General features: G+C 42.0%; 1 protein-coding gene across 1 annotated transcript; it reads right to left on the bottom strand.

Moving 5' to 3' along the window:
• Positions 1-741: 741 nt before the first annotated feature.
• On the bottom strand, positions 742-9883 carry LOC136421977 (uncharacterized). Its single transcript, XM_066409575.1, has 11 exons — positions 7869-9883; positions 7387-7729; positions 7103-7288; positions 6619-6902; positions 6041-6260; positions 3141-3434; positions 2804-2864; positions 2555-2693; positions 2295-2416; positions 1423-1570; positions 742-1094 (listed from the first exon to the last, which is right to left on the bottom strand). The coding sequence occupies exons 1-11, from the start codon at positions 9701-9703 to the stop codon at positions 875-877; spliced, it is 3852 nt and encodes a 1283-aa protein (XP_066265672.1). The 5' UTR covers positions 9704-9883; the 3' UTR covers positions 742-874.
• Positions 9884-13840: the final 3957 nt, after the last annotated feature.

Genomic DNA, 13840 nt, shown 5'->3' on the forward strand with positions numbered 1-13840 from the left:
TAGATACACAATCTTTGCTACTAGTGCTAGTGTGTATATACAGAGTCAAGACTAGTGTAATTCGACTTCACCTTTTACACCAAAGCAAATACACAGCAAACACAAACACCCCCATTCTGCTAGGACGGCGACCTCGCTGCGATTAAAATTATGGACAAACTTCATAGATAGAAAATTTATGCAGAACTCGTATTTGCACGTTTTTGTTTGTTTTGTATGTCTGTCCTACTTTTGAATTTTGAATGATTATGAAATCACAGAGGGCACACAACTCCAATCTAGGTCGCAGCGAGATTACAACGCAATCGCCATCCAGTGGAATGAGGACCATGAAATCTGTCAACATCTATAGTTATAAGCAGTTCATTGAACAGGCTTGGCGTAAGTTTTGTCTAATGATAATGTCCGTTAATATGTGCAATTCAATCTCCTCGTGTTTACATCATTTTTACATAGCGCATCACCATGTAGATAAGAAATTATGAGTTCAGGAAAATCTGCCAATATTTTTCGTGTTCACTACATGTACACACTCATATCCATTGGGATGATAGTAAATACAATTATGCCGACATGTAATTTCAAATAATGTCCATAATCAAGCCACTCAAAGTATAAAGCGTACTTTTGAGAAGCTGCGCCATTGTACCGAGAAATGGTCCATTTCTGAAATATTGTCATCTGAAACTACATGTACTAAGAAATTGACAAAAATCTAAATGTGCTAATTAGTTACTTCACTTCACTTCCTTTGATATATTGTCAGTCGAAAGATATACCTTTTCCATAGGACATTGTGGTGAGATCAAATAGATAGATTTACCATGTCACATTCCAGCAGTAACTCTGCTTGTTATGTTAAGTAGAAAGGTGTCTAAATCTTCTCCAACTTAACAAGTAGTCCGTAGAGTACGTGCCCTCCCCTCTCTTTAGTGAACCACTCCAGCTCGTCGTTACTGAAGAGTGGATCGATGGTTCTGCCCTCCCTCCTGGCACCGATCGTCTCCGGCCCGACGTTGTAGCTGTTCGGCCGGACACATACCTGGAAGGCGACACGAGCCGCGTACTCCTTCCCGCCATGCTTGTCCTTGAACCTGCGTGAAAATGTACGATCTATTAAGTATGGTGTTCGCGGAGGAAATCAGTTCTGCATAGCACATGCCTTCATACTGTAAATTAGTTCCTTCCAGTGTCCCGATTGTAGTACGGTCACAGTTCCAAAGCGGAGCCCGGTATGATATAAAAGATATCAAAATACACAAAACATTTCTTAAATTATCCATGAGCATAATCTGTGTATATATCTATTGATATATACACTTTTTTTCGTTCCCGCAAGCAGGCCGGCCGGGTCCCGGTTTGGAAATAAGACAGTAGCATAAGTCTTGATCATACAATGAGATGATGCGTGAGTATATTTACCGCGTTGGGTGGGCATAGATATCATCTCCAGAGTATTCGATGCTGGGTGACAAGTAGACCTGTTGGGTGTCAAACCCTTTAGGTTTGCGTTTTTCGTTGAAATGACCCGGTCGTTCTCCAAGATGATGACCTCCCAATGCGGTGTCACCTAAAACAAGAATATGCAAGAATCAAGGCATACAAATATGACATTTGATTTAGTCGAGAAATGCCATTATCTACCAATCATTATATGATTATCTAATTAATTGTGCAAATTAAATCATGATTAACATTATTCATATCCATTAATTCCCCTATTGAAACATGTTACTGAGTATGAACGTTCTGCAATTTAGCACATTCGAAATATGAAGTTTCCTCATCAACAATGAAAAACAAGTCACAAAGTTAACAGTTCATCACGTAGGTCTTCATCAGTATCTTAAACTTAAATACACCTGTAGTTTCAGAGGAAGTTGCTGGAGGGCCCAAACGTATGTCACTTCTTTTCGACCACAAGAACTATCGACCAACCAAATATTGTGACCATAGCTTGTCCGGAATACAAGATATTAAAACAGACGTTCCATTGCCGTACCATAGTGAGTCTATTCTAATCGTTTCTTCCTTTTGCCAACCCCTATTAACATAACAAACTCCAGTCAGATTCATTCTCAAATTACGTTGTTCGCAGACAGACAGATAGACGGACAAATAGATATAGCATAGCCTTCTTTTGCAAAGGTAATTAACATGCTGCAACTGAGTGGATTTTGTAGAAAACAGTGCAACCGTTTTTCTCTCCCCTCTGTCTGTCTATATTGTTATTCTTCCCCATTGTTTGTAGGTGAAGGTAGGGAAATAGTGGCAACGGTGTTAAAGATATTCACCTGGCATAAGCAGTTGTGAAGTCTGCAGGATTTTCTTCACCGTACTTGTTACAGTCCCGTGGTATGCACGATGCCAATTGGTGAACACGTTGACCTCCTTGTCTTCTGACACTCTATTGGGTCTATATCGGAAAACAAAGCTTTCATAGTAAGCCGAATTGCAACCCAAGTCGCAGCATTGTGTAGACATGGACTGAGTTGAAAACAAAATCATTAATCCAGTTATAGCAAAATCATGTCGGTCACATCACAGTACTTACTTGAGACCAACCCTGCCCCAACCAACGGGTGCTGCGTACTTTTTCCGTGGATTGCCACGGGAGTAAGAATCCAAGCCACCCCTGTCTGTGTGGCATGTCTTACAAAAGCACTTGTTGTGGTCAGGAGAAAGGTACGTGTCTGGAAGAGTATTGTAAGAGAGTAAAATGTGTGTTCACAACTTGACATAGTTACATTCCAACTTAAAGATTTCAGATCAACAGATAGTTGTTGAACAAATTAAGACCCACCTGCGATTCCCAAGGTGTTTTTGAACCTCTGGCACGCCAACCAGTAATCGCAGATGATACCCTGGGAGATAAATCAATTATGAATTATGAATTTCTGTCTTTTCAAAGTTGTCTCATCGAACTTGTCTGAACACCTTAATCCTGAATTAAGAATCGGGACTAGAATCGCATAGTAAGTATATAGCCTGTGTTAAGTGTCGACTTTAGGAATAAAAGCTATGTGCTACTTTGTCTTAATCTATGAGAGTGTAGCACCCTCTATGATCCTCTCTTCACTATCTATCAAATGAGCAGTAAAGCTGTATACCTTCGACGTAATTACAGAAGATCTACTTACGGTCGGTGCAGTTATTTCGGCGGTTGCAAGGGGCGTGGCTTCTTCTTCTCCTGGAACGCATGGATGATATATTTCCCTTGGTCCAGGATAAAACTTTACCGTAGATGTTGCACTTTTGCCCTTGTCCACTAGCGTCACGTCGAACTCTCTAATGCGCGGCCTGTTGCAGTAGAACTTGAAGTTGACTCCGTAGTAGGTGTTTATCTCCTCCACTTTCGGTCGGATGCTGCCATGAAATATGGCACAGAACGTCTCACCCTCCATCATGCTCATGGTAGGGGTTGGCGTCCCTTCCTGTGAAAACAAGGTGAATATATCTTTTGTCAACATATGATAGTGATAATAATGACTGTGTATAGTGATGTGCAGTGTATGCCCAAGTTGTAAATAGACTGTTGTTGGCAAATGTCTTGGCACATCCATACAGCCATCAACAAGTACTTTCAAACCAAAAATGTGAAGATGCACATTAGGGACAAGCCGTGGCTAAAGATGGAGATCAAGAACATGATCCGTAAAAGACAAAAGGCGTTTGCACAGCAAAAGTACATACTTTGGAGACAGCTGCGTAACAAGGTCAACAGAGAAACTAAGAAATCCAGAAAAGAATTCTACCAGGACAGAGTTCAAACCTTGAAAAGGGACAACCCAGCGGCATGGTACAAGGAAATAACATGGATCCTGAATCTTCAGAGATCAGAACTGACGGTGAACATCCCCGAATGGGCGGACGCAGATGACACCTACATAGCAACCTACATAAATAAACAGTTCGCGTAAGTGGCCAAAGGTCGGCCGTGCCTTGATCGTAATCAACTACCAACGTATCGACCCATTTATATACCGCCAGAAGTACCACCACGGGACGTCTACAACAATCTGCGCAAGCTAACATCTGGCAAGGCAGCGGGGCCGGACCAACTGAACACCAGAATACTGAAGGAATCTGCCTATGAACTTAGCAAATCTGTCACAGACATCATAAACACATCCCTCAGAGAAGGTCGTGTACCGCAGATCTGGAAGGATGCAACAGTGGTCCCTTTTCCAAAATCTCACCCACCAACGATCGACAGACTGCGACCTGTGTCACTCACATCTCAACTTGCTAAAGTGGCAGAGTCTTTTGTATCGAAATGGTTGATCGCCGACATCAGAACATCATTGGACCCTAGGCAATTCGGATGCCTATAGGGCAATCTACGGCACACTACCTTGTAATCCTTGTCAACTTTCTGTGCCGAGAATCAAAACGTGACCACAATGGTATTCATCGATTTTTCGAAGGCGTTTGATCGTATCGATCACACAGTAGCTATACAGAAACCGTGATCAACGTAGGAGCAAGGAGTGCACTTATCCCCTGGATTTTTATCCCCTGGATTTGTGACTTCTTAACACAACGACGTCAGAGAGTCCGCTACGGGGGTCAACTATCCGATTGGGAAACTCTCACATGCTCAGACCCGCAAGGCACACTCTTGGGTCCACTAATCTTCCTGGTCGTGTTTGATGACGCCATGAGAAATGCAGCTGCTGAACGATGGAAATACGTCGATGATTTATCGCTTGCTGATTCAAGGCCAAGGAGATGCACCACACCATCGTGAATGCAAACGGAAGTAAACTGTTTTAATGACTGGTCGAAGGACAACCACGTGCTGCTGAATCCGGATAAATGCAAAACAATGGTTGTCTGTTTCATGAAGTGCCCCCCACCACCACCAGTCCTTCTCATCGACCAAACAGAACTAGAGGTAGAGTGCGTCACGTGCCTGTTGGGGGTTTGGATACAAAACAACTTGAAATGGGATGAACAAGTAAACATGATGATCGGCAAAGCAGGTGAACGTCTCGCCATGCTGCGCAAACTCAAGCGTTTCCAGCTACCAGTCCACGACCTACTACAGATCCACATAGCCTACGTGAAACTAGTGTTGGAGTTTTGCGTTCCAGTATGGCAGTCAGGACTGACCTCTACTCAGACTGTGGGGCTGGAGAGGGTTCAAAAGAGGGCGCTTAGAACAATCCTCGGTGTTCGGTACACGGACTACCGGACGGCACTAGCTAAAACAGGCCTAAAGACACTTCATAAAAGGCGCGTGGACTTGTGCGTAAAGTTTGCCAAAACTATCGACCCAGATCTTCTCCCTCCGAGAATGAGGGATGGCATTAGAATGACCACTAGAAACTCAGACAAACCCAGACCTATTAAGTACAAAACAAACAGATACAGAGACTCGCCTATCCAATATGTGATAAGGTTAATGAACGATGGCATACATGTATGATGCAAATATTTATATATGTCATAGAATTCTTTTAGGTCTCAGTAGAACATGTCCCGTAAAATCTCTTATCGTTTATCTCTTCGTCGCCAAATAGTTGGTGCTTTACCTGATAGGTCAATGAATGTAATGCACATAGCAGAGTGTGATGTGCATCAGATTTTGATGTGTATTAGGACTTTTCTTAATGTGGTTAAAGAATTTTGTGACGTTAAGTGATACGTAATGTTTATCAGATTTTGATGTGTATCAAGACTTTGTGTAGCAACACCTTTGTGACGTTTTGGTGTTACAACTGTAAGTGATACATAATTTAGCCCCGCTGGGGCTGCGATGTATTGACGAAATAAACCATTCATCATCTTCATCATACTGAATTCCAGGTCAATTGGTTGTACTATTAGGGCACAGAAAATAAAAATGTACAGTTTTGGTCTGAAAATGTCCAAAAATGAAATGAAATAATAAGCAAAATAAGAATATTTTGGACAGTACTTTGTATTGAAACTCCCCTCATATTCTCAACAATGCTATAACGTTACATCTTTACAAAATTAAGCTACGAAATCACATAAAAGTATTGCATGGATGTCCGCTATCCTGTTGCCTTACCTGCCGCTCGTATCCTTCCTTTGTTTCCGCGCGGCAGATCCGGTCTTCAACCATCTCCTCCAGCACACACTCCATCCGGGCAGTCATAACTCCCTTCTCCCGGGGTCCCTTCCACTTCTTGAAGATGACTGTTCTGGTCCGTCTGACCCGGGTGTTCTTGGTTACCAAGGCGACGACTCTGTTAGGATCGACGATTTTGTCGCTGCGAAGAACTGTGAAGCTGAATCACAAATATTCATTTTACAGTTTATCAGTCTCTTTGGAAAATGTATGTTCTCATAAGTCAATTAAGTGAATTATGCTCACGTTTAGATACAAACCAAATGTGTCTGAGATAATATCAGTGACATAGTAACCACTTTGGTTATCATGACTTTATTAGGACTTGAATTATGTAATCTGATATATTTCTTATATTTTGTCTGACCGTTATCTCTTCCATAATTACCTCAAAAAAGCGGCCAGCAGGTCAAATTGTGTTTTCTTATAATGAATGGAAGATAATAGAATACAAATAAACAAACATCTCTTTCCCCCTCAATTAAACATCTCCCATTGATTGACCGGTCACTACTCACCCAGAACTGAGACGGTCTGTCTTGAACGCCACCTTGGACTCTTTCAGGACGACATCATCCACTTTGTCGGTGACATCTTCCCAGTCCCCGATCTCACTGCAGCTGAGGACGCGGACTTGGCTGTCTTCTTCTCCAGGTGACAGCGGCAGGACAATGGTGGCGGGGCGGTTCAACAGCAGGTTGCTGCCTTTGAAGAACTTGAGAATGTGGCTCATTCTGTTGATGTCCATTCCACTGTCTTCCATTCCAGCACAAGTGAGGGTTTCCTTATCGACCGGGATTACCTTTGATAAAACGGAATTATGTTGATTATGTAAAAAAAATCAAATCGCCTTTATTCATTATAGATTATCTACAATCATTTCAATCAGATCAACTTTTTTGCTATATAACAAGAATTTCTCTGTAATTTGTCAATGTCTAAAAGTTGCAATTCAACCGATGCATGGTTACCTGGACAATGAGATCAATAACAGCCTCTCACCTTGAACGATATCTCCTCCTCGGAGGGAACACAGTCCCGTGGAAGGATCATCTTAATCCCTGTCTGTATCGAGGACTTCAGTTCTGATGCTTCCCCTTTCCTCACTCTGTGGCAGTGCTCAAGGGGGCGTGCCACGACGGCGAATGAAGAGAAGTGCACAACCTCCACTACTACATAGGTCTGGCCCTGAAAAATATATAACAATTCAACTGTCTCACTAATGAACTGGTGTGTACCTTAGAAGAGATCAAACCTCCAAAATAAATTTGTAGATGTACTCTTACTTTCTCGTGATGGCTTAGTGTTTTGAGTGTCACCCACGAAGTCCCGTCATCCTCTGACGTCATCACAACGTACTCCCGTTCCTTGTCGAACTTGGGTAGGGAGTGGGGGATCTTCAGCTTAACGGGCTTGGAGAACGTCATCCCTGCTGGTCTCATTTCAACAATGTCGCTGACGAGTAGCTCGTTATCCTCCAGTTTCAGCGTCCCCTCGTACCCGTGCGGGTTCAGCACTGCCGATATGACGGACGTGTCTTCAGTAGTAGCTTCGGGAGGGATGCTCAAGTTGCAGCCGGCTGGCAGGTCCACGGACTGCACCTTGACTGAGGTTGCTGAAATTTTATAGCTGTAGATAACATAATAATCAGCTGTTATACACAATTTTACGTCACTCAACTAGTAATTGGAAGTGCTTTACTTTACAAGTGACTTGCTTTTTGTGACTCGATTTTAGAAGTGAAGAAGCTAGAAGTTTAGAAACCTACCTAAACTGTTTGTCGTATTGTTCAGGGACAGTCTGGCCCAGGCGCCATTCTTCCTCATGTTCTAAGGCGACCGACTTTGTCGTCGCATCGGTGACTTCTCTCAGGAGCTCTTCCGTCACTTCCCATGCCGCAGCATCGAGCCGGACAGCACTTGTTGCCACTTCTGTTGTTACCGATCCCTTCGTCTCATCTAATAGATTGTCTATGATGAGCAAGATAATCTTATCTTCGTCCGTAGTTTCCTGACTGACTTCCTTTATAAGAGCTTGAACGACGTCTTCAAAGATGCTTGCGAATATGTCATCCGCGCATTGCCCTTCCATAACTGCAACCTCTATCATTTCCAACATAAGGTCATCACTTAGACCTTCTTCGATGATAGTGACGATGTCGCCTGACAGGTTTTCAATGATTGTGTCGTCGACAACTTCTGCGGCGATGTTTGATGTGACACTGTTGAGGCTGTCTTCTGTCAATAGCTCTGAGAGAACGGAGATGACACCTTCTTTGACAATCTTCGGCCCAGGAATGTCCAGAGTCGGTACGTTGTCCATGACCAGTCCTGTGTTTTTCCCTGTATCCTTGTCTTTCAATTTCCGCAGGTGATGAAGTGTGACCGGCAAACTGGACAGGCGGCGGTTCCCCTCCAAATCGAGAGTTTCCAGATTGAGTAGGCGCCCGAAGCTGTCGGGAAGCGTGCGCAGCTTGTTACCGGCAAGGTGGATTTCCTTTAACGTGGGTATCTGTCCAATCGAATCCGGAAGCGTCTCGATACCGCAGTAACTGAAGTTAAGGCCTTCTATGACTTCAAGGTTTTCAAGTCCGTCTGGTAGCAAACTCAAGGAACAGTTATCCTCTAGGTCCAAGATCTTTAGCCTTGAAGGGACGTTCAACTTAAGGTCACCCTGGTGATTATTCAGTTTGTTTTTCTTCATTTCTACACGGTCAAGACATCCAAGTGACTTAATGGATTCTGGGATTCTTTCAAAGGCGTTGTCGTTAAGGATAAGGACTTTCATTCGCTTGAACCCTGAAACCCCGGAGGGGAGGGTCGTCAGCACATTCTTTGATACATCAAGGGTTTCAATTGTGGCCAAAAGAGTTAGATTCTTGGGAAGCGATTTTAGCTCGCAGCTGGAAAGAGCGACGTACTTTAGGTGAGCAAGTCGCTTCATTGTTACTGGAAGTGTAGCAATGTGTGGATTTCGTGAAAAGTCAATTTTGCTCAGGTATATGCATCTTGAAACATTCCCGCTTATTTCTCGGATGTCACAGCCGGCAGCTCTTATTTCCTTCAGCTCAGGAAGACTGGCGATACCAACAGGAATAGAACCCAGAGGGTTGTTTGACATATCCAGGATTTCAACTTCCTTGATACTGAAGACGTCCGGAGGTATTTCCTCGAGCATCTTGTTCGACAGATCTAGTTCCTTGGAGGAATCTGTGTTCTTCATTCGGGCCCTAATATATGCCTCTGTCCATCCATCCTCTTCGACGTCCTCCCTTTGGTGCACAGTTTCCTTCATGGGTGTTTTTTTCTTTGGTGTGGTCTTGCTTGTCATTGAATCAGACTTTTTGCTTGTAGTTGATGTTTTCCGACTTTTGTTCATTTCAGATAGCTGTCTGGGGCTTGATTTTTTCATAGTGTTATTGATCTTGGAGTCATTAGCGACTGGATCTTTTTTAGGTTTCCGGTATAACCTATAATCAAGACATATAACCATGGTATTAACAATAATGATTACAGCCTCCTTGTAAAATTCGTATTTAATTAGCGATGTCTCGAACATCCCCTTGGCGAAAGCGCAGCTCGCATGACTGAAAAAGGTACACATATTTCCAAGGTCAGGCCATTCAAAAAGTTAGATCAGGTAAGCAAACATATTCACTGCAATTATCGCATATGCCTAAAAGTCCATCGTTGCGCATTGACAACTAATTTAAACCCTATCTAGACGGGGAGTGAAAGCACCCACGCAAACTTTCACGACCGATAAATTCGTTAAGAATTGTGGTAGGACCATTGTCACAGTTGCTTTTACAGCAAAAGTCATTTGGCAACAATTCATATGATAACAAAGTTGATCGATTTCGTGTTGCCAAGGCAACAGGCTTCTGACAGGCATGTTTTACTAAATTCGCTGATTTCATTTTAAACAACAAAGTTTGAAGGTTTTCTTGCTAAGCGAATAAGAATATACGTCACGAATTAGTGCCGTTCGTCCTGCGATAGGGCAGCGCATTGTAAGTATAAGTAACGTATGACAAACGCACAGATAGCGTACGGATAGCGTACACATAGCGTACTCAATGAACATCCACGTCCAGATTTGGTATTTAATTGGTCGGGTCAGGTATTTGATTTGTTAAGGTCAGAGAGGAAACAAACACAACCTCAATAATGTACATATCATTTAATGTAAATAATCATTGAAATGCCCCACACAACCGCAGTGTCCATGTTACACACACAAAAAAGTCCTACTTGTCGTCACTTTGGAGGCGTCTTCCAATAACAGTTTACGCGTAACTACTGATATCATACACAGGGTAAAATGGCTCTAAATGTCATAGAATGTCCCAAAAGTAAAACCAGTGTCCCTGTTGCACATATACAAAAAATTCCACTTGTCGTCAGTTGTGGAGGCGTCTTCCAATAACAGTTTAAGTAACTACTAAATATCAATGCAACCAAATACGCTCATAATTCGATTAGCATTACTGGGACGTGTGTCAGGCATGCGGTCGGCAGACGTTGTGTTCGTCCGAAATACGCTCAGCATACGCACCTGATACGCAGCTATTCGCTGCAAGGATTATAGTATTGCACACTTCATATGCAAATCATTCGTGTCTCAAACGCAATGGATGCGCTGAATTCGTTATTCACACTCTATATGTGCGGAACTCACATGGAATTGCTTATACGCACAAGTGTGACAGGGGCTATATTCCATTATAAAGTCAAGGGTAACACAAATCGAATTTAGGACACAGCGAGGTCGTAAACGTGTCGCGGGTCCAGTTAGACAGGGGCTTAAAACCCCTGTCACACTTGTGCGTATAAGCACCGTGTGAGTTCCGTATTAAATTTTGACAATACGCAGTTGTACCACGGTGGTCAAATTCATGCTCAGAAACTCCCATGTCCAGCCGAATTCAAACGCTGTTCCACGATGTTCGAAATGACGTAATCGAATCCGAACGCGCGTTCGATTCGGGGTCACCAGCGGTCATTGGAAGTTCTTACTGTAAATCTGCGCGGCCGGGCCCCTTTCCCCGCTTCAGGAAAAGAAAAACTACGTTTGTCGCAAATATTACCTGTTTTCTGGATAGTATATCCATGCTGGCACTTTGTTGTGGACATCTAACATGTAACGAAGCAACTGGTGTCGTTTTTTTGTGACATTGAATATTAGAAGGATTATTTACGGCTATTATTTACCCTCCCCCTATCCGTGCGGCATGACATGCGTTCAAACATCGTAAAGGTACGGCTCCAAGAAACATCCACCTTAACTCATTAACGATTCAAAATGACCGTAACGGTTTTCCCCAGGGATTTTTGAAGAATGTCCTTGATTTTGAATTATGGGTGATTGAGTGCGAAAAATGTCAAAAAATGCCATTTTTTCACAGATTTGTCGATATTCACCATACCTAGAACAAGAAATTAAAAAATCCCAAAAACACAAAGATTTGTTTTGTTCCTGGTCGACGAAAAATATGAAGATAAGAGATATTCATTGACATTTAAAGCCAGGCCGCCTTTGCGATGTGTTCCTGGAAAAACGGTCTCCCTGAAACCTGAAAATAATCGTGTTTGGGAGCAAAATAAAGAAAAATCAGCCATTCAGCGCAAATTGACGATATTCAAAGTTTGCAAAATCGCTAATTTCGTTTTATTTTTACAAATTTTTCCCGTCCCTACTATTTTGTTTATTCATAAATGTTTTGCCGTTAGCCAAAACGTTACCCCGGGTAACCCGATACCTTGTCGAACGCGCGTAGCAACGGAAAAGAATACCCTTGTGACAGACCACCGTGTACGCTCAAAATATCAAATTTCTTGAGTTATGCGCGGCGCACATACAGCGTATGAATAATGAATTCAGCGCATCATTTCGTATGATTTGCATATAAAGTGCGCAATTCTATTATCCTAGCAGCGAATAGCTGCGTATCTGGTGCGTATGCTGAGCGCATTCCGGACGCACGCAACGTCTGCCGACCGCCAGCTTGACGCACTTCCGACTTTTATATTAAATACTAATCGAATTTATATGAGTATTTACTGTTATGTGAAGACGCCTCCACAACTGACGACAAGTAGGAACTTTTGTTTATGTGTAACAGGGACACCAATTTTAATTTTGGAACACTCCATGACATTTAGAGCCATTATTATGTATTGCCCATACCTATAGTATGGGCGATACATATTGTCTTTGGTCATGTTTCTTTCTTCTCCTGTCAAATCTTCAAAGGGCTTCATGTCAGTCGTCCCTGGGCCAAATCTGCTGAAATTTGGTATACAGGTAGAGTTAGCAAATACCCCCAGACGTTGTTTTTTTTTGTAAATGCCTTTAAAATGATTTTATTGAGGATTTTTGGCCATAATCCGACATCTATCGTACATCTGGGCCTCCTGTGCTCTTGAATTACATTGAATATTCAAAGAACCCCATTCGCACTTTGGCATAAATCACTTAAAACTTACGATTTTGGGGGGTATTTTGGGGAGATGATAGGCTATTTTCCTCATATGACCATATATGGTGTTGCCATATATGGTCACATCTAGTAGGTGGGTAGGCAGGAAGGCTAATTCGGTCAGCCAATGAGAGAGCGCCTATTAGCTTGCTTACGGATTTACTAAAGTCAACCTGATTGGTCGAAATAGTCAATTCAATTATGAGTACTGCCAGGTGCAGACAGGCATAACTTCACTACCCCCAGGCTCCTGTCCCTGTGTTGTTAATGCTGTTCAAGAGAAGGTTCAAAATCTACGCCTTCAGTAACAAAATTTTTCTGGTGGTGTTTTTCGACATAAATGTATTGTTTTACAGTCCTCTATATATTTATATATATATATTTATATATTTTTATATATATATTTATATATTTTATATATTTATTTATATATTTTTATATATATCTTTTTACATATAACTTTATATATATATATATATATATATATATATATATATATATATATATATATATATATATATATATATATATATATACAGTACAGGTCAAGAAATACGCATCAGAAATTAGACCTACGTTTAGCAGAAATTTGTGAAACTGCGTAATGCAAAATTGTTTGGACTCTCGGATTGCGGAAATTCTTCCGCAGAAGAAATTCTAGATCTTCAGCAAGATTCTGAAATTTGCATGATACATGTTGGTCCACACACAGCTGGAAGAGTCCATTCTTGGATGAGGGGTCATTTTCGAAAATTCAATTTTGGGCTTGGTTGATTGTCAAAAAGGTCCAGCTTTTTTGGTAGATGTATTCTTTGAATGGTCCAGTATGAATATGGGTGCCTGGAAGATCCCATCCATGCATAAGGTTTCAACTTGGGAGAGATCCATTTCTGACTGGTCGTCAATTCGATTCTTTAGTCAAATACCAACATTGCAGACATACAACAAAGTGAACAAACGTTAGTTTTTGCATTAGAACAGTCGCTCTTTGCATGGGGAGGACAATGGCGATACATGTTGTATTTGCTCGTGCAAATGTTGCCTTTCTAGTTTACCCTGTGTTTTTGGTTGCGTTGATATCAGTAGTTGCGTCCGGTAATGGCTAGTTCCCAGGGTCACGTATACGTTATCTTATGCCAAAGCATAGCAACCTGCGATGTTAACTTACCAATACTGTATTTGCGACATTCCACCTCCTTTTTGTGCATTTCTCGCTAAACAAATATTGTAATCCGCAATAAAAGCAAACATGGTGACTG

This window comes from Branchiostoma lanceolatum, chromosome 16 (assembly GCF_035083965.1).
Source record: "Branchiostoma lanceolatum isolate klBraLanc5 chromosome 16, klBraLanc5.hap2, whole genome shotgun sequence".
Lineage (NCBI taxonomy): Eukaryota > Metazoa > Chordata > Leptocardii > Amphioxiformes > Branchiostomatidae > Branchiostoma > Branchiostoma lanceolatum.